Here is a 21,411-nt window from a genome sequence, read left to right as displayed (position 1 = left end):
TGGCCAGGCATGACTTGCACGTCAATCCAGTAAGCAGTCTTTTTTAATCCTACAAGAGGTGCAGAGAAAACTGTAATTACCTGCTTAGGCTACAGCCGTGTTCCAAGGTTGTGAAAAGCAAGAGGGGCTGGCAAAGTGCAAAGCGTTCTGGGATCCAGGACCAGATATCTCGCATCTCTTTCACACTGACTATTTCAGACTTGAAGTTCTCAGCATGAACTGCTAAGTGCACGTTCTGCCTGAGAAATACAATACAAAACATTTAGAAACAATAGCTTAACAGAAACAACAGAAACAACAGTTTCTGGCTACTAGGTAGTAACATGCAAAGAGAGAGCTGAACATCAAAAGGCCCCAGAAGATATGTCATTCTTCAAATGGAATTATAAGGCCATTACTTAGAGAATAAAATAAATTACTGGAGTCTAATAGAATTCTTGAGAGTTAGTGGCTTTACTGAAATAGCTAGGGCAATACCTCAGTATGGCAACACTAGCCTGTGCTTGTATATAGAGAGGACATAATGGTAAGCCAGCTAGGATGACCATGACCTTGAATAGATTAAATTATCATTGCCATTTGTGACAGTCCCATTGGTGACAGCATTCAAGCACAGTGAACAGAAGCAGCTAAGATATGAACAGCCCCTCCACCCCGAGGTCCCGCCTTGGCAATCTCTCAGAAATCAGAATATTACCATGTTACACAACTGTATTCCAAGCCACATATCTGAAGGTCTTGGAATCGTGTCATTACTCATGATTCCTGCTTTCATTAAGAACCAAAGAATTTTCCAGACTCATAGTTACAGACAAAACTTGAATAAGAGGATGCTAGAGACCTAGAGACTTGCACTGGAAAGCACTATCACCCCTCAGTCTGATTCATAACTTTTAAATTCTTGAAAGTGAAAAAATTACAATTAAAACATCTTCAGCAACGTTCATTTCTCAGTTTAAACACAGACAAACTCAGTGCCTGGAGATTAAGCAAGTGTTATTGCACCCATGACTGATGTTAAAGCCTTCTAAAATGCAAGTGTCACAGCCAAATACATGGTGGAAACACAACATGAACTTACACAAGATATGAAGTTACTGAGTAGCAGTTAGTTGAGCCAATCTTTGGATAGTCTGCTTTGCATGCCATACAAGGGTTCAGTTTGTGGAAAAGATGCAAGTATTTGCCAAGTAATTATTTTTCAGGCAGATCTGCACTTGTTTCCCTCTCAGCTTCATGGAACATAAAGACTACCTCAATATCGTACATCTGCATACATCAGAATAGCTTAGCTTGCTCCCCAAAACAAGCAATACTATATATTTTTAACTTTTTCTTGCTTATATTACTCTTTTAAGCAGTGCTTGCTAGGAGAAATTGGGAAATGCTTCCTGAAATTCATCATAGGTGCCTTAGCATCAGCATTTCTAGTGAGGTGACTCCCTAGGTCACTCAAAAACTAAAATCACTAGGCTTCCTGTAGCAATATGAACAAGATCACTATTTGCACTGCTGCCCTGAACTATCTACTTAGCAAGGAACCTATATGGACACATAACATTTGAGCAGGCTATAACTATTAAACAGGTTTTAAAACTTAAGAGTGTTACTGTGACTATGACATTATTGATGCTATTTTAAACAGGAAACTGAGGCACAGCAGAGATCAACTGGTCTGAAAACGTCTGAGGCAAGACTTTTACCTGCATCTCTTGAATCTTACTCTAGGGCTCAGCCCTTCCTATCTTATCTGGTTTGCAGCTAAAGACTGGCAGAGCTATGGAACAGATCTGAGAAACAATTCCTTGGTTTTAGTTCATCAGAAATTAGATTTGTCTCACATTTGAGTGATTAAAAAAAACATATCCAAGGCTTTTAACTAGTTTATTACAGTGGATTTCTGAAGGAAAAAAAAAGGGATAGATAAGCTAAAAGTTAGTAACAAATATTATTAAAACAGCTTTAAACATACTTGCTAAACCTTAAACAAACAAGTCTCAGGATCATCATTTGCATTTTATATCAGTACTTTTTTCACGCTTACGTAGATTTATTGAAGTACTAAAATTAAGTACTTGCTCTCAAAAGGCTCTCAACTTCAGTGTACCTTTTTTCTTTCTTTTTTTTTTTTCTTTTTTTCTTTTTTTTGGTCTCTGTTCCTCCTCCAAACTGCTGTGGTAAGGACTTTTTCCTAATAAAACCTTACTCTAACCCTGTGTTTCAGCAGCAACCTATTTAAACTTCTCTTTTAGCACCGTGGGCCTGCCTACAACCTTTACAGGATGGTAGGTTATCAATATTTACAAACACATCTTTCTGGTTTACTAAAAAACGCTTAGCCTCACACTGGCCATTTAAAAGGAAAACTATTCAAGGGATGAAATTCTTGTCTCTTGAGAATTATTGTGAATCATTTTATATTTAACATCATAATTCTGTCAGTAAAACCTAGACTGTAGCTTGACTGGAGGATTAGAAATAAAATGATCTATTATTTCCAGTCATAAATCACAGCTGGAGGTGTTTAATACTGAAATGTGATCCTGTGTTGAAACCAGTGTCAACAGCCAACCAGCACCTACATCAGTCCCCTCAAATCCAAACTCTTTGATTTTTGTTAGGAAACAGGTTTCGCTGTTTTCAGGAATTTGCAATTAGAGTTACAAATAGCCAACCTAAAGTCATCTCTCATTTTTGGCTTTATTTCTTATTGAAAGCCATCTACTTCAATGGGGCAGCTGACTTTCAACATAGTAAACGAGTGGTAATGATCAGTGCACAAATTGAGCAAGTAAAAGAGTTCTTGGTTGCTGGAAATGAAGATTAGCCTTCAACACCACCAGGAGTCTCTCAGGGTCATGTCACAAAAATTTGTAGTTTGAAAGACTACTGAATTTGGATTAGCACTGCCTTACATTGTCCACTGAGCAAAACTGCCACTAGAATTGCATAAATTTAATTAAGATTTTATCCTCCATTAGGATTTTCTTAATTCTTCATGTTAGCTCACTGGGATCTGCATTTTCTATTGATGGCTGATGTTGAAAACACACATTCAATTGTTTTTATGCCGAAGGGAAATCTTTATTACTGTATTAGAAAGCAGCACAATTTAGATATTTAACAACAGCTTATTGGCTATTTTAGTAGGAATATTGTTTTTACAGATACAGGAAACCTCAAAGATCCTGATGATAAAGCCAACTTTGGCATACGGTATCAGCTGTTGCAGTGGATGTGCTTTGTATGTATCACAAGAAAATTAACAAATATACTTCAAGATACAAATCTCTGAATGACTTTTTTGCTTATCTTTGTTTCGGATCAGTTCTTACAGGCTCTGCATAAGCTTTAAAATCCATTATAATTTGAGTTAGGACACAAATGCATGGCAGAAGTCACATGTTTCTCAATTCTAAATCACAGCTGTAGGTGTTTTAACCTGAAACCTGATTTTGTGCTCAGACCAGTGTCAACAGACATCCTGTATCTACATCAGTCCCATCAAACCCAAACTGTGTGCTACTTAACATTCAAGGCTTTCTGCTGCTTTCAAAATCTGGTAACAAGGGTAAAGTAATACATGAACTTTGAAGATTTGACTAGCTGGAATTAACAGCCAGATAATTTATTGGAAGTAAAATCCTTAGCATACTGAACATGATATAAAACATATTGTTTCATAAGTTGCTCAAGGAGATCTTTTGCACATTAAAACATGAGAAAATTAATTCAAAATTTTGATAAGTTAGTACAATTGTTAGTGTGCATCTCTCACTAAAGTTAACTCAGGGCACCTGCAACAAAGCTGAAAGATTGTCTCAAAGGCATTGGAATTTAGACTCACACATCTGTGATGATCAATACTCACAGGCCAGTGTTGTTTCTTCTTTCTAGGTCCTCTGCTTATCAAGTATCACAGTCCACTGGTTTTTGTTCTTTAAGATTTGCTTTTCAGACCACAACTTGATGAATGACTTCATTAACCATTAATGCTCTATAGCTGAGTAATTGACCTTTGCTACACAGAAGAAAAAAGTCTGTCCTCTTTCCTCTTAAAAAACCCTACCTATGCAAATACAAATGTAATCTTGTATAAACAGAGGCAAGCCATTTTTAGAAGTGTGCCAAATTGGGTTCAGTCCAGTATCTTTGCAAATAACTACAAAAAGTGTGTACAGGAAAAAAAAAAAAAAGAGCATGTTTGTTTCAGCCATTGCAACAGCACATACCAGGTCTGGATGTGGGCCAGCACCTAATAGTTCTCTGAACTTTACATGTTACGTGAGATATTTCCAGAAAAAGAATGCCTTTTTCCCCCCAGTGAACGGCAGACCTAAATCCTATCACTAACACTAAGCTTTTCCATTCTGGAAAAAATAGGCCTATATTATTATATGAAAGTACTCTGCTGACTAGCTGGGCCCATCCATGAACCCTTATTTTACAACTTTGCAGGTGCTTTGAACTAACTTTGCAAGAACATATTCAAGAGATAGTTACACAGCAATTGGATGCTACAATTGCTGTCCTGCTTCTGTTGCCCCAGCATTAGAAATAATCACAGCCTTGGAAAAAATAATCAGCCAAGCAAAGACAGAAAAAGAATGAACAAAGTGCACAGATTCAAGTGTTTTAACCTACCTTTTAGGAGATGCAACACTGCAAACGCGAGGGGTGCAGTGGGTATGGAATTGACAGAAGGAGAACGTATAAGGAGAAAGACAAAAAAAAGACACGAAAAGATCAGTGATTTCCTACATCCGCAACAAAGTGAATGAGAGGAGCCTGGAGAGAAACAGAGTAAGGTTTGATTTGAATCACCAAGAAAAAGGGGAGGAAAAAAAAAAGAGAGAGAAAAGATATGTTGAAATATTCCCTCCTTAACTTTTTTTTTTTTTTTTTTTTTCCCTTTTTGCTACCTGGTCAGAGGTATCTGGGAAATTATTCATCTTTTTTCATAGGCCACACACACATGGGCAATGGAATTAGCTTTCTGTTGAGCATCAGAGAAAGCTCACGCCTGACATACAAGTTTGGATCTCGATGCAGACAGCAGTGAGTATTTAAGACTGACAAAACTGTGTCTTTTACCCTGAACAAGCAGGGTAAAATACAAGCAAATCAAACTAAATTGTGATTCCAAAAATAAGCAGCGAGGAAAGAGCAAGAACTTGGTGGACAACATTGTACATGTACAAGTTTCAGCTAACATTCATGTTACTTAATAGGTCAAATTATGACAAGTTTATACTTCAATACCCTTGGGATGTCTGTCAAACTACTGTGACTAACTCAGCAACTTAATTGGCTGTGAGGTCTTAACACATCATTGGCCGAGATCCTTTGATTTTTACAAATTTAGAGAAAAAAAAAAAAGTCCCTTGAAATTGCTAAGTTCCAGGTATCACACTTACTGACCCCAGCAGCCTTCTAGAAGATATCTTCCTTTCAGAGACCAGGACAGCTAGCAAAACTTCTGAACTTTCAAAAATGATTTCAAAAATATTGGGAGAAGTTTTCTGTTGTCATAGAAGATCTCAAAAGAAATAAAATGTGACTACAATTCCAGTATTTAACTGCACATACATTTGGACTTTGCAAGATACTCATCTTTAGATTAATACATTGCTGTCTTTTCTATACACATGGGGAAGTCTCTTAGCCATGTAGCTTTTACTATTTACTAAAAGCCAAACATAGCTTTTACTATTATATATTTTACTACCACACTAGACCACAATGTCACTAGTTTCATGGTTGAATTTTCCTCCCCCTATCTGAAAAGAAATCCTGGTTATACAATCATCTTTTGTCCCTCAATATCCCTACTCTTCTGTTTCAGGGATCTTCCAAAATCATTATTTATATTAGTATATGTACCTGTTTGTCACAAGTAAACCAGCCCCTATCTGTAATTATATATAATTTTTATATCATTGATTTTTGGGAGGCTTTCAGTCAAGCGACTTTCAAAAGTAACCTGTAAATAAGACTTGCTTATTTCTTCCTTACTCTACTGAAATAGCTCCTGAGCTATGTCCACACTCCAGGACAGTGTTTGCCTACTTACAGTAAAGAAACTGTTAAATTTAGAATATTGGACAGCATGAAATTGAAGTTTTCTACAAGCAGTCTCATATTTAAGAATTACTTTCACATTTATTTAGGCATTACTCTTCCAAGTTATGGTGTTTTTCCACTCTTACTAAAATGCTTTCAAGCTTAAAAACAGCTTGTGAATGACAGTTTTGTGATGCAATTCTTGCAGTGAACAGGTACCTATAAAAAGTAGTTACAAATTCATTACCAAGTAAGCTATGAGATGCTGCTTCATTTATCCTGTGTCATAACAGTTAAGTTACACTTCTAGCTACGATCCCACCAACACGTAATATTGGGGCTCCTGACTTCTTCTAATCAAGTCGACAGAGCAAAAGAATCAGAGGAGATACCAGCACACATCAGCAGAACTCTTCCCCTTCCCCACCAATCACCCAGAACTGACTGGGTACTCATCGCAACAATGATGCGCACTCATCCCAACTCATGATCTTATTTTCTTGGAGATGACTCAAAGAGACTACCCTGTAGGATTTGGGAGAGCCCTACCTTTTCTGTTTGACCGTGATGCCCTTCTGTTGTAAAGCTTTCTCATTGGCCATCTGCAGGAGCTGGATCTCCTTCCGTGAGAAAAGCCGGATAGCAAAAGCTTTTTCCAAAAGCCTCTCTGGGGACACTGACTTGGCAATGTCTCTCACAAAAGATCGAATATCCTGCTGTACGCTGTCGGACTCCATGGGCTGCCCAGCTCTGACTTTGTGAAAGAATTTCAGAAGAGCCAGTGCAACACGATAAAGAACCTTGTAGCCCTCCACCAGAAACACATCAAAGACCCGCACAATGTATACCATGGGCAGTTCTCCAAAGAGCCAACGTTGCCAGTCAGAGTATACTTCCAAAACATCCTCAGACACTGCCACCATTAGCTTATGTGCTGCCTGACAGTACTTGTTAACCAGGTCACCAAAGGTCATGCAGGAGGATTCAAAAGCTAAGAACGTCTGATCAATGAGTCGCTTAGATGGATCATTGCAAGCAAGGATGCGACAAACCTTTTCGAAGCACTCTGCCTCATCTTTGCTGTAGTGGAGGAGCAAAGCTGTCACAGAGGGCAGCGCTGGACAAAATGATATGTCTGGGAACTGGTTTGCAATGCACAGTATTATCTTCCTGACTGCCCCAATGCCTTCTGCATTCAAGCAGTATGTAGGAACCAGGCTGTCATCCACAAACTCTGGCAGCGGAAGGGAGACACTGTTACGTTTTCCAATGATCTTCACAACAATGTCCCGGTACACATTTGCATCTGGAGTCACTGTGCGGCATGGGATATTGTTAATTAGTTTGTGGTACACTTTAGCTCTCAACGAGTGGTTCTTGGCCCAGTAGCCCTGCCGGGCCAGCTGTTTGAGCTCCTGGAATTCTGTGCAAGTTAGCTCCTTTGGGTCTTGGCTCTGGACAGTAACATCCATTTTCTCCCAATCCACAAAGCGGTTGTATTCATCCATGGCTCCAGGAAAAGCATATGAGAAAAATCATGAGCATGGAGACCTTATCTAGTCATTAAATGACTCGCAGCTTCTCCTGCAAGAGGGGAAGGAAAAATAAATAATCAGATATTTAAAGAACAGATAATCTTTACAAACACATACATTCAGCTTTTTCCTGCACTGCCAAGACTGTTTTCCAAAGCAAAAAATGTTAGAGGCATGCCTTTAAAAAACCCAAAGACAGAACCACAAACTTTATTTCTGTTTTCATTACATACTCGTCAAGAACTCATACCGAAGTAGTTTACCAATGGCAAGCCAGATGTAGTTCCTCTGGACATCGCAACAGGAAGTGAATTTCCTCTTGTGGTCACACAGCCACAGAGATCAGTTTGCTGATGTGGTACAATTTTTCTTTTCTGCTGCATCAGTGAGATGTACAGATCAATGCTAGTGTCAGCAAAACGACGACTGCTAGGCAGCACCAGCCTTTCTGATGACAGTACAGGATTGGATCAGCTTAAAACACCCTTAGGAAACCGCTTCCTCATTTTCTCACATACCGCACTATACTTGTGGTTCTGAACTTGCATGGAAGTCTACGATCAAATCAGCCTCTAGAGGGCCTGCTCTCATCAACATTAGAGGATTTTAAACATGCAGTCCAGTGCAGTAGGAACAAGAGTTGAAGTACCAGGTCCTAGTCTCTTAATTTCCCAAATGACATGTTTACACAATTTATTAGCTGAATCCCATGTCAAAGTACATGTGTCCTAGCAAACACAGCATGACTGCAACACTGTTACCCAAACTTCTATTAGTTTAATCAAGTTGGTGCAAAACTAGAAGGGGACAAACAACTGGATTGCCCAGTGCTGCAACCTTCATCAATGTATCTTTAGTGCTGGGTTAAAGCTAGGAACGCGCATGGCTATTGATGCCGCAAAAGTAAACAATCCCTATCACATACAACAGCCCCATCAAGCTGTTTTGTTCAAAGGTTAAAGTAACAGAAACAATTATAGCGTTTCCAAAAAGCTTCAGTTGTCACTCACACAACATCACATCTCAGGTGATGCAGTGAACCTTGACACTTCCAAGTATGGCACTTTTTTTTTAAACCAAGGCGGATGACTCTTTCTCCCTACTTTGCTACTGGGAAAATAAAACAAACATTTTGTCTCAAGTAGGCAGAGTTGCACAAACATACAGTTAGTATTAGCTTGGACAACAATACATTTAATCCAGATAGTTTTAGATGCTGGCTAAATATTAATCTGGGCATTTTGAAACCATATGGTAAAATTTAAATTTTATCTCTTCTTTTAAAAGCTTGGCAGCAACACAGAGGTGCCTTACAGCAAAGGCTTAAAGACAGATCTTCACTTTCATATATTTCATATTTTTGTATTAAAAAGATGCCTTTTGGGTTGTCTTTGTAACATGTAAGAACAATAGAGAAATGGTAAACATTTTTCTTGTATACTTCAATGTCTGAAATTAATTCTCAGCCTGTAATTAAAGAAGGCAACATGTTGTTCCCACCTTAATTGTGGGAGTAGGATTTCTTATGATATTTTGAAAAAGATGCCTCTCAGTTTGAACTGAGAGCATCTCCTCAGGATACGCAGAGACAATCATGGTAGGATGCTAGCCCATTGCAGCCCTTGGATGTCTTTTTTCCTGTAAACTTTCTTCTCTCTCTTCCACATAATTTTAGCTCTCATTCAGAATCAGAGGCATATTTAGAGGTTACGTGAGTTATCTTTCCCCCTGGAAATTACTGCTGATTCTAGAAATTAATGAATTAGCCAGCTTACCAAAGCCAGTGGCTACGGTAAGGAAATTAGGCTACAAGAATTTTGGATTAGAGCTTACACTTTGACTTGGAAAACCTGCTGAGTGCACAGGTGGGTCTGGCTGCTTAGGCTATTCAAAGCTCTAGGTGCTACAAGAACAGATGACAGCAAAGAAAGAGGCATTGCCAAGGCTGCCAGAGCATGACCAGCTCTTAAATGTACCTGCAAAACCAACAGAATTAGTGTGCTTCAGCGTAATGATGCATAACCACTCATACTGGGCCAGACAGCTACTTTAAGCCAGCAGCTCTCGAACTGGGAGTATTTACTTGCCAGAGGAGAAGAGCCTAAGAAACTTCAGGAAAGTCCCGGCTAGCCTATGTCTCCTCCTCCTCCTACTTCTTTATCTTTCTTCACCCCTCTTTCCATAAATTTCTTTCTCTTCTGGCAATCACATAAATAGTAACATTTACTTTGAGCTGACGGGGACAGGAGATGGAGGGCAACAAAGGCTTTCTCAGGTTCAGCAGCAAACGGCCTGTCTCCACCAACCTCTCTTATCATAGGGGAGCAAGCAGACAGTACTGCTTATCACGTTTGGAAGGCCTGGAGGTTGGCATGCCAGTTATGGAGCAAAGAAAGAGATGGATGGCTGCATAGGGGTGCATGTCCACCAGAACTCCCACCCTCATCTAGACTACTCAGCTCTCCCGTATGAAGAGGAGATGAAGGGGACATGACACAGCCAGAAGAGAAAAACAATCAAACAAACCACACTTCAGAACAAACTGTTTGCACAAAGGTACGGTTCAGGAGAGGCACTGAAACTCATTTCTACCTCCTCATTGCAACAAGTCTCCTTCCCTCCTGCTGATGGAGGATTTAGCACCATATTTTGGCACATAACCTCTAGCAAGATGGATCAGTATCTGAATTACATAGAACTGAAATGTTTTAAAGTACCTGTGCTGTGAGAACATAAGTATAAAGGGATTGTAAAAGAAAAAATAAAAGAAAACAAAAAAAGGAAACAAAAAAAATCCCAAACTCCAACCCCCCCAAAAGAGAGAATTAGAACTACAAAATATATGTTGAAAATATGTCAAAAATAGCTACAAAATATGCATCAGATTTTTTTCAAGGTTAAGTTTAAACTATGAAGCAAACAAATAATCATTAAAATTCAAACCAGGCAATGACCAAGGCAACTGACACTGGCATGTTTTCAAGTCAGCAACTGAAAGAGTTTAGGGAATATTTAGCTTGCTAGTGCAGCCACATTTTCCATTCCATTCTCTTTAGGTCTTTCCATTGTCGTTTGGGCTACTTTCAGAAGATGTCTGAGAACTATGCTGAATCTGTGCAAAACACAGCAGTGAAGCAGAGTATGACAACCAGAAGTCATAGACTGCTTGTGAAGAAAAAACTTGAAAGTATCCAAAAATACATCCGTACAAGAGAGAAGAAAAAAAAGAAACCCGAATCATAAATTAGCTTCATTGAAGAAAATAATTCAACATTTCAATCACAGAAATAATCAATTTTTAGTACAGTTCATTAAGATAATCAGTTTTTGCTTTCAAAAATCTAGGAATTATCAAATTGAAATATCTGAATTACATCTATTCCAGAGTACAATTATTTCTTCCAAATCCAGAGTACACACATCCACAGTAAGGAAATAACTACATTATAAACTTTTCAAAAATAGATTCCAATTTTGACTAAAGCCTAAGAAGTTTATGTGATTTGATACTGCTGTTAAAAAACATAAAATAGTCCCCTTAAAACTCAAAATACAGTTTTTAGTCATGATAAACTTGTTCCATATTCAAGTATCCTTGCAACTACCTTCTGAAAGTTTGACAACAGGTTAATAGCTTATTAAGATACTTAATTTAGCTTATTAACTATTAAAATAACTTATTAAGATACTTAGATATGTACTGTAGAAATACAGGTAGACACTGATCACTGAACTTTTGGTATGCATTTTTACAGCGTGCCAACAGAAAGCAAATGTTTTCTTTTCTTGCCCTACAAATAAAGACTATTACTAACCTCTCAAAGCTGCCGCGTATCGTTTATTGTTTACATGCGGAAGTAGTGTTGTAGCAAGAGAAAAAGTACGACCAGGTTATAAAAGTGGACTTGAGCTCACGTGTGCTGAAGGCACACACGCAAATAATCAAAAACTGCTTCCTCAAAGATTACCGGCTATCAGCCCTCACCTCAATAAAAGAAAACTAAACCTAAAACTCTGAGCAGATGATTTCACATCCTTGGAGAATACTGAATCATGTCCGAGATATCTGCTTTATAAACCAAAGAATCTGATTTAAAAAAAAAAAAAAAAAAGCAATGTAAAGACATCATAATACTGCAGAAAGAGACAGCTAATAGACAGTTACTCTTTTCTTCCTCAATACTTCAGTGCATCCTGCAGTTTTCTCTGAATCTAGATTCATAGGAGCATGCCCTGATGTCTCTGCTATATAGATCTGAAAATAGTATTTCATAGCACTGTGTTCCCCTCCCTCTGCTACAAACCAGGAACATACTTTATTACCTTTACAGCTTCAGTTACGACCCGTGGTGCAATTCACTTAGCAAGACTGCGTCAGAGCTAAACTCAAGCACACCATTGAGCACTATAACCAACTGAATGCAACCAGCTCATCTTGTGCAGGAGAGCAATCTCAATGATGTTGACATATTTCAGCATGATGATCCCTTTCAGTAGAGTACACAAGAGTTCGATGAATTGCCTTAATGAGGTTAAATGCAGTTCGATTGCTTTATAAATCGCTCCAGGCATTGTGCACAGCAACAGCTGGACTCCAGGTCAGCTTCAGGAATACAGCTCTGGATAACGTTCTACTACTAGTTTATCAATAACAGTAAGGGATTAGTTATTTTGTTTCCCACAGTTTTTCTACGTTTCTTTGGGACAAAGTCTAGAAACCTATTGAACCAAAGTAAGTATTCACCTCTCACTTCGGTGAATAACTGATAAAGACTGATACAGGGCAAACCATTTCAAGCATTTAGATGATTTCTCTTGAGATGTTGTAGTTGTATATGAAGGACTGATAGAAAACTTGCCTTAGAACCCTGTGCTTATATTCCCAGGAAAGTACTATTGCCCTCTTAAATATAGTCTTTTAATTAACTGTGAATCTATCATGCAATTAATTAGAGTCAAAAGTTCAAAAACAAAACGAACTATTTAGTTCTTCAGTGCTTAGATAACTGGCAGTAACTCATACTTAAGAGAATCTATATACCTCATATCTGCAAATGCTTTAACAGAAAGCATCATCCTCTCATTCCTATTCGATGTCCTGAGCTGACACAAACACTTCTGTGGCTCAGTAAGTGTTGATACAATGATCATGGAAAGATACTGTAGAAATAAAAAATTAATTAAAAAAATAAAGATAAAGGCCTGAAAAAAAATCTTTTATGAAAAAAAGAAAAGAAATTGCTATTATGAAAGGGGAGAAAGAAGGCTGAAGAGAGAAACATTGTAGGAAGATACAGAACAGTAAATTTTATCAAAGGTATAGATCAGGAGCATTTGTCCTGCCTGTATCATAACAAAAAGGAGGAATAATTAATAAAAATGAGAGAATTTCATTTTTCTTTTTAAAGAAAATTGTATTGCAGCAACAGATTTTACACATTGCACTAAAAAAAAAAAAAAATCCAACAGCTACTATGACAAGAATTGTGAAGAAATGCACAACAGCATACTTTTTCCATAACGTATTCAATTTCTCAGCCAAGAAACAAGAATTAATACCTGCAATCCCACCAATAAATGCTAATGAGATAGATGGACACTGCCATAATTTCTTTATCTACTAATGTCAGGAATACATAAGCAACGAATTTCAGAACCAAAGCTGTGCCATTCTAAAAAGGCATGTCTGATGACGAAGTTCAGCCACTGAACGGGTAGAAGTTTATGCTCAGACGCATACACAAACACAACGCTGAAGATGCAAATTAATTTTCTTCTTGAAGGTTTAGAAAGATTTTCTTTATGTGAATTGGTTGAAAAGAACAGTACTGAAAGTGGAAAAGTTAAGTCTTCCTGCTCCAAAAATGGAATGCAAGAGCAGCAGATATTCACATTCTACGCTCAGCCAATTCTATAATGAGCCAAATAAGTTGGGGTCAGGAACTTATAACAATCTTTTCTCAGAGTTTCTATTAAGTTTGATATATAAGAAATTCTAAGCCCATATTTTATTTTATAGTATTTATAATATTTAAGCATAGACTGAAAAATGGAAAATACTTAAGTGGTCTGGTCCATTTCTTCTCCAAACATTTCATTCCATTCAAAACAACTGCCAGCAGTATCGTCCACCTAGTTTTAACGCTCCAAAGTGACAATTCATAATTTTCTTTGGGGAAATTAAAAAAAAAAAAAAAATAGAACAATCAAATCAATATTCTTCCTATGATATTGCTTGTGTTTCCCCTGATTTCCTGCAAGTTGTAAGAATGAAAAAATTCTCTCACACTGTGCTCTTCTTCCCTTCATTTTGAAAATGCAAGTAATCAAAAACAGAAGTCTCCAGTAGCAAACTCTGGCTTGGGTAAAAATTTAACACTAAATATGTAATCTTCAGCCTTCATTTTTAGCCCTCTCTCTTTTCTGAATGTCTCAGTTTATATTCTTACAAATTTATGAGCATAATCTTATGTACAACCAAAGGGATATAGCATAACTACTTGTGGAAAGCTCTATCATATGACAGCAAATCCATAAGCAATAAAACAAGTCACTTTTCTGTTCTCTTGCATTGAAAGTTAACTGTCAATCTGATGTCCATAAGCTTTAGGTCTTTATCGATAATAAAGATTTAATGACAGAAAAACATCTTTAAACATCCATACTTTGAAATGTTCTCCTGTCAGACATAATATCTACGTTTGTCTATGTGGAATGAAGATTTACTTCTCTTCCTCCTACCCAAACTATCTCTGCAGAAGTTCATGTAATCGTGTTTTATTTCTTACTTGTTTAGAGTTTCATTATGTCTAGGACAGCAGCTGACAGCATTAGTGGAAACACAAACAGATTTTATAAGTAGAAGATACACTCTCAGATCCTACAAAAAGTCATGCCTAAGCTATTAAAAGGAACACTTGACAAGAAGCATTTCACAGATTTCAGATTTATGGACCTTTTAGCATAAAAAAAACCATCATTAGTTTTTGTGACTGAATATCACAACAGTGTGACCAGGATTTTCCTCTATGAAGCATTAAGTTTCTATTCTTCACACAGTCAGTCTTCACACAGTGATGCACCTGTGCAACCACAATCTACTTGAACACTTGGGCTCCATAGCTAACTGGAGTCTCTTGTCATTCGACTCTGTATTGGTTGGTATCATGCTGACAGAGGAATATTCCACCTGCTCTATGGAGATGAACCCACCCTTTTGCAAAGTTCCATATATATTTTTTCCTTCAGACAACTCGAAAAATCTGCCAGTCATGATCTATACCATGTTGTAACTGGGTTCATTTCTTTTTTTTTTTTTTTTTTTTTTTTTTTTTTTTTATCTTCCTGTTCCCTAAAACAGTATCTTGTAGAATTGAGCCCTACGTTCACCAGGAGGCCACGTAGGATTAGGGACCTTGTCTGCAGGCCGCAAGAAAGCCTTCGTTGTTCAAATGACATACAAGCAAGATTAGCTCATCATATTCTCAATTTGCCCTCTCGTATATACGAACATATTAAATTTCTTAAAACTAATGGTCAAATTCAGATTCTTTACAATGCTCATATGCCTCAAAAGGGTATCCAGATTAATGAACCTTGTGCATTCTCTCTTCTAATAGTTTCAAAATATGAATTGTGCCATTCAAAGTCTGTTAAAGAAGCGAGCCAAATTCGATTTCTGATGTCACCAGATGTTATGTGATTTTGTCTTTTTTTTTTTTTAAGTAATCAAAGCAGTGCAAACAGTATAGAGACTTAAGTCAATTTAATTCTTCTGCTAAATTAATTGATAGGGCATGTTTAATTTGTTCTAAGACCTCCCAGGGCAATATATGGATATAGAAAACCTTAATCTGTCAATCCCAGAGTGCTTAAGGAATACCTAAGTTAGATAGTGGGCAGACAAAGCAGTAACCCTGGGATAATTAGCACAAAAGTTCTAAATCAGTCAGCAAGCCTACGGAAATTGCGTGTATGTATTCCTTCCCTTTGTGGTAAACAAGTGGTAAGGTACCTTGTATTCATACCAGCAGTTATCACTGTTCATGCCAGGTTAAATTTTTCTGTCTCCATAACTTCAGCAGGCAGCTGAAAAAGGAGAAGTAGGAAAATTGTATTATCTCAGGCTATTTTATTATTCTCTGCACTGAGTGTCAAAGGTAGAGGTTTTTCTCTGGAAAACAAAAGCTGACTTACAGTCACGTGAACATAAGAAAGTGTCAAAAATAAAGCTGTAATTTTATAAAGATATTTATTTTCTTCACCTCAGTAAAATCCTGCAGGTTTCTCCCTTTTCCCAAGATTGCTCAGAAAAGCTTCAATAATCTACTATCTCTAATAATAGAGAATCTCCCTCCTGAAACAACAACACACTGAATAAGGCTCAGACACTAATGCCAAGCACTTCCAAGTGCATCTTACAATTAAAGGAGGATCTAATTCTCCTAATTCAGGAAGAATGCCAGCAATGGCATTTCAGAAATCTTGAGCATTATATTGCTTCATTTTGATAGTTATTTCCGTAGCCTTTCCAAAGGCAAGGAGCAGCAATGAATGGTAAGGTAAATAAAACATGTATGCAAAGAGTATTTCACTTAGAAATCCATAATCAAAAATACTTTTTTCTGTTGGTAGCCTCCTCTGGGACAAAAAACAGTACAGAAAAAGCATTTTATGCTGAGAAAGTTAACAATGTAGAATCCTAAACTAGTCACGCTTTATCTCAATTATGATTTTAAATAAAATGGCATTTATAACAGATGGATTGTTGATGGTTTTTAACATCAAAGTTTGGGGAAAAACATTGGGAAGACTAGTTCCATTAGACAGTCATTAAGATAGTTAAAGAGCCAGAATACATGATACGCAAAGAAAGGATTCATGGTGGATAGTGATCTTTATCCATGTGTGATTTCAAGTAAACTTAAGGGAACAACATGCCTGAAACGCTGACTCCTCTGTTGGATATTGCTACACAGGCCAATGGATTCAAAGTGAAAGCTAGAGGCGCAGGCCTAGAGGCATGTCGAGACACACAGCAGCAGGACTACAGGAATCCTGTTTCCTCAAGGAAAAACAAATAATTTCTGTATATAGTGAAGATATATTACCAAAAAACCAAAACAAAACAAAAATCACACTGAAGTGCTTTTTTAATCCTTACCTTGGAACTCATCATCATGCAGATCTTATGAGTTACGCACTTGTGTTACAACAGACTGCAGGGTTTGTTGATGGAGGGGAAGAGAGAGAAGAAAGGGGGAAAAAAAAGACTTAAAACCAAGGCAGCAGAGAGCATTAGCTGTGCAGTATACCTCCATACCCTTAAGATAGTGGCTGTGCTGTGTGGCTTCCAACCATTTGCAGCATAAAGAACAAGGGGACAAACGTCCTCACAACAGAGAGGAACAGTCAATTAACCATTAATGTTATTAAATGCTTACAATACAAACAAATCATTTCAGTCTCTAAAACCAAAGGTGGAATTACAGTTCGTGGCACCTTTGTCATAAATACTTTTAGCCAGTGTTCTCACTAAAGTCTATTGCTTGTTTTTTCTCAACAGTTCTCACTCAATGTTACAAAGTGTTTTGTCTATGAAATTATAGAAACAACAAAATTCTACACTGAACAGGCAACCTCTGGAGAGTATTGTTTTTCCTAGTACTGTTTGAGAGAAGTATTTTCTGCATAGGTGAAGGACTTCAAAACACTGGTTCTGCAGCTTGCAATACTTCTCTTTTTATATATTAGATTCCTAGTTTTGAAACAAAAACATCTATATTCTGAGATATACAGTGGACTACAAGCTTAGATCAGCTAACTTGGTGGTGGTCAATAAACCAGTCCCGTGTCCTAGTAGGAAAAAAAAAAGCTTAAAGTAATAACCAATCTGATGAATGTTGGTTTTTGTTCTAAACAAATGATATTCAGCCTGGCAGATTTGGAGACAACAAAGTTCTACTTCATTGTGAAATAAAATCACTACAGCAAGTTCATGCACTTAAGAGTTCTTTCTTCTGCAAGATGTTTTTCCCCTGAAAAACTCTTCACAAATTAATCCAGTATTGATGTAGCTACACAGAAGTTATACCTATTTGCTGACACAACATAGCCGCATGTGCACTAAGCACACAGAAGTATGCTCATTAATACAGATACAGACAGTTTATGAAATTTATTCTTAGTTTGTTGAGCGGGTATCAATAACAGGTGGCCGTTGAGAGAATGTTTTAAAGCCCAGGTAGCTGTATTGGCACAAAATAACGAGGAGAAACATTTATCCCAGCAGCTTAAACAAGAGGAGAACACATGAGATACTTGGTTGCTTAGACAATTTAAAGCAGTTGATTTCGCAGTTAAACATCACCAGCGTTTACTCCCATCAATACACACGGAATGCAAGCAAGTCAATCATTAATATAGTGCAATTAACTATGTCTATTTTTATATCAGAAAGGTCGCGTGATTGCCTGGACAAGTACAAAAGGACTGAATGGCTAAAGACCAGCATTGCTTACATAAACTCTAAACACTACAAAACAACCCCCTCCCCCCCCTCTGCAAGACACTATGCAAAATCTACCAGAATATTCCAGTTAAACTTGACAATAAAGGCATGCTCAAATAATTATGCCAGACATTTAAAGAAAATGTTAGTTCTTTAGATCTCAGTCACAATTCAAGGCTATATAGAGATGAAGAATAAATAGCTATTTTTCTTTTGGATCACTAACACAATTTCTCTCTTTCAAATGCTAAAATATGCCTGTCTGCTTCTCAGTATGCATCCATATAACCTTACATAAGCAGTTTTAATGGCCTCTCCAACCTAGCAGGTCAGGCAGAATGTATTCTAAAGAGCTAGAAGAATAGCAAGAACTAATTCTATGGTCCGCCGCCAATAATTTGCTAGTCCCTAATTCCAGCTTCAGTGCTGAAGCAAAGGCACTTATGATTTAAGCAAATGCCATGGTAGTATTATCAGACTGCAGTAACCTTGGCTTTGGAGATAGTGAGAGACATGAGCGGTATGCATTGGTTTACTCTACTTGCTTGTTTGTCTGCCTTGAATTTACGCATACATTAATTCCAGTGTACGAGTAGCATTTTTCAGTTTACTTTACAAACCAAATGACAAAGGTAAACAGGGGAGAGAGAGACTGTCTCGAGGTTTCAAATTAAAAGAATGAAGGAACATAGACAACCAAGCGGAGAAAATCAAGGCTGTAAAAAGAGGAGAGGATTGGGAGGAGCAGAGACTTATCTCCAGGAGGGGTCCACAGATAGCTTTTACAAACATTTACTTGGTAGCATTTTAATTATTAACAGCATAAAGGGAAGCAGAAAGTGTTCAAGTTCTGGCAACAAAAACACCTGCAAATTTTCAAATATTAATGATATAAAAGGCATTCAGTACAAAGATTCCAAAGAGTCAGTTATTGTGCAACACTATCTACTGCCATTTTGCAAATTACAAAGGACAAGAGTATCATGTATTGCTTGGAAGCAACAAGCAGCTAATATAAAATGCTGCTGGAACACCTGAACTTAAGTTATCAGCGCTGTCCCTGAAAAGTAGCTCTCTTAGAAAACTGTTGCAACAGATTTCTGTCCAACTACTAGTGATTGCACAAAGAAGCAAACCCTCACAACTGGGAACTCCAGAGCCCCAAACATGAACCATGTATTTCTGTGCTCTGCATAGACATGGATACTTTGACAGTCCTGTTGAGATTACCTGTAATTCAGAAAAACTTTTGGATGGCTCTAGGAATTGAGCCTCAAAATACAAGGTTTGAAAATAATATAGTTCCATATCGAACCACTTATTTCTCCCCTCATCTGTTATACATTATCTGGTCAGAATCCAAGCTGGTACCCACAATATCGAAAGTTCTCTTGATGCCTTCTGACACTGCCTGGGGTTAGAGTAACTAAATTTGTTAAATGCACTCAGTTGTTTACTCACTTGTTGGAAGGCCCAGAAAGGCTGAGGACCATCTTGGTAAATTATAGCAGGCACCCTAAATCTGATATTAAATTAAATAACATTCTGGCCACCAATAACATTCTTTTACTTAAGTAGCTGCTGTACACATATTTCAAATAACAATTCCTAAATAAAGACTAACATTAAGAAAACTGGTAAGATAATTTTACTTTCCCAATAGAAGTCTTAAAATACTCAAGGGAGAAGCTGCAAAACAAAACTTTGGAATGTGAATATACACTGTCCCATTAAACAGTAATAGCTGGCAGAACAAGTGTAAACTCTGCTTACTTAGATCAGCACTACCAGGAATCATAGGATTCATCTTCACATTATGTCTAGGACCTGAAATGTTTTGTAGGAAAAAAAAAAAAGAAGAGTATTAACCTGCACGTTAACATTAAAAAGCACGTACAGGCCATTTAAATACTTTCTGAAGTCTAGACACACTAGAATAAATTAAAAGGCTAAAGTCTCTTAAAGTCAGTTTTTCAGCAAACTTGATGGCACATAAGTGAAGAATATAATCGTTACAACAGAAAAAGAAACCCTTTCAGAAAGAGATGAACCACACTGTTTGCCACCTATAATTTACGATGGGCATTAAAACACCTATAAAAGCACGCTAAGGATCCAAACCCAATCTTTTTACTGTAGCGCTGCATAAATTAGGCCAGTGTTGTGCTGATGTAACTACGGGTATTTTGCAGGAAAAGCATAGCAAGCATCATCAGCTAACCTATTAGCACAGTTCAAGTACTAAGCAGGAGCTAACTCTTCCAGGCTGATATGTGCAAAATTTTACTTCATTTTTTAACATTCTACCACTGGAAGAATAATCACTTGCAGGGCAGAAATAACAGCCGCGTACTAAGAGCCGCTGAAGCACTCTGCTCGCGACTAACACACGGGCGCACTCTCAGGACAGAACCGCTCGCCGACGCGAAGGCGCTGCCCGCGGGGGGCTGCTGCGCGCTCCCGGGCTGTACCCCCGAGCACAGCCCCGCTCACCGCCGGCGCCGGCCGCGGCCACCGCGCCCGCTCCCTTCGGCGTGGCCGCGGGAGCCCGCGTCGCTCCGCGGCCTCGCAGCGCCCAGCGAGCCGCGGCCCCAGCAGAGCCGCCCGCCGCCTCCTGCGCGCCCCTCCGCCGGCCGGCCGGCCGCGCCCCCCGGCCGACCTCGATGCCCACCACCACCGTGGAGCGCGCTCCCCCGGAGCCTCCGGGCCGCCCGAACCTCCTCCCACCCCACTTCGCTCCGCCGCCGCCGCCGCCGCCCTTACCCCGCCGCGCTCCCGCGGCTCCTGTCAGGCCCGCGCGCTCCCGCGCACGCGCGCCGCCGCCGGCTCGTGCCCCAGCGGGGGGGGGGAGGGAGGGGGCAGACGGGGCTCTGCGCATGCGCAAAACGCGAGGTCGGTGGCGGGAACGGCGTGCGCACGCGCCCGATGGGCATGGCTGGGGGGGAGGGGAGGGGGCGGTGCGGGCGCGTTGCGGGTGTTTGCTCTGGGCGTGGGGCTGGGCCGGCTGGGCCGGCACTGGCAAGGGGGGCGGGTGGGGCTGCCCTGAGCCGTGCCCTGTGCGGGCAGCGGGCGTGGGTGCTGCAGAGCCCGGGGGGGGGGGGTGGGCGTCGCTGGTGGGGGGGCGGGGGTGCGTGGCGTGATGCGCCAGGCCCGCGAGGGGAGCTGTGAGGGGGGCGGGAGGTGGGGGGGAGTGAGGGGAGCTGCGAGCTGTCGAGGGGCGCCGTGGGGGCTCGGCGGAGGGGCGTCATGGTGGGGGGAACTTTCCTTCCTCATCTGTAAATTGGAGAGTGCTATTTGCCAGCC

General features: G+C 39.2%; 1 protein-coding gene across 3 annotated transcripts in view; it reads right to left on the bottom strand.

The window, feature by feature from the left end:
* The window catches only part of TBC1D24 (TBC1 domain family member 24), a 30,645-nt gene extending 9,747 nt beyond the window's left edge, over positions 1 to 20,898 (bottom strand). Inside the window, exons 1-4 of one of the 3 annotated variants that reach the window (XM_062588489.1) lie at positions 20,872 to 20,898; positions 6,613 to 7,647; positions 4,645 to 4,662; positions 81 to 239 (exon numbers count right to left, since the gene is read on the bottom strand). In XM_062588489.1, the coding sequence (XP_062444473.1) occupies positions 81 to 239; positions 4,645 to 4,662; positions 6,613 to 7,571 (1,136 nt within the window). In that variant the 5' untranslated portion in view covers positions 7,572 to 7,647; positions 20,872 to 20,898. Of the gene's footprint in view, positions 1 to 80; positions 240 to 4,644; positions 4,663 to 6,612; positions 7,648 to 13,658; positions 13,688 to 20,871 lie in introns of those variants that run through there. The other 2 variants (XM_062588490.1, XM_062588493.1) reach the window with 2 other exon arrangements.
* Between the last annotated feature and the right edge of the window lie 513 nt (positions 20,899 to 21,411).

The sequence above is a fragment of the Rhea pennata genome, chromosome 15 (genome assembly GCF_028389875.1).
Source record: "Rhea pennata isolate bPtePen1 chromosome 15, bPtePen1.pri, whole genome shotgun sequence".
NCBI lineage: Eukaryota > Metazoa > Chordata > Aves > Rheiformes > Rheidae > Rhea > Rhea pennata.
This window is presented reverse-complemented; position numbering and strand designations above follow the sequence as displayed.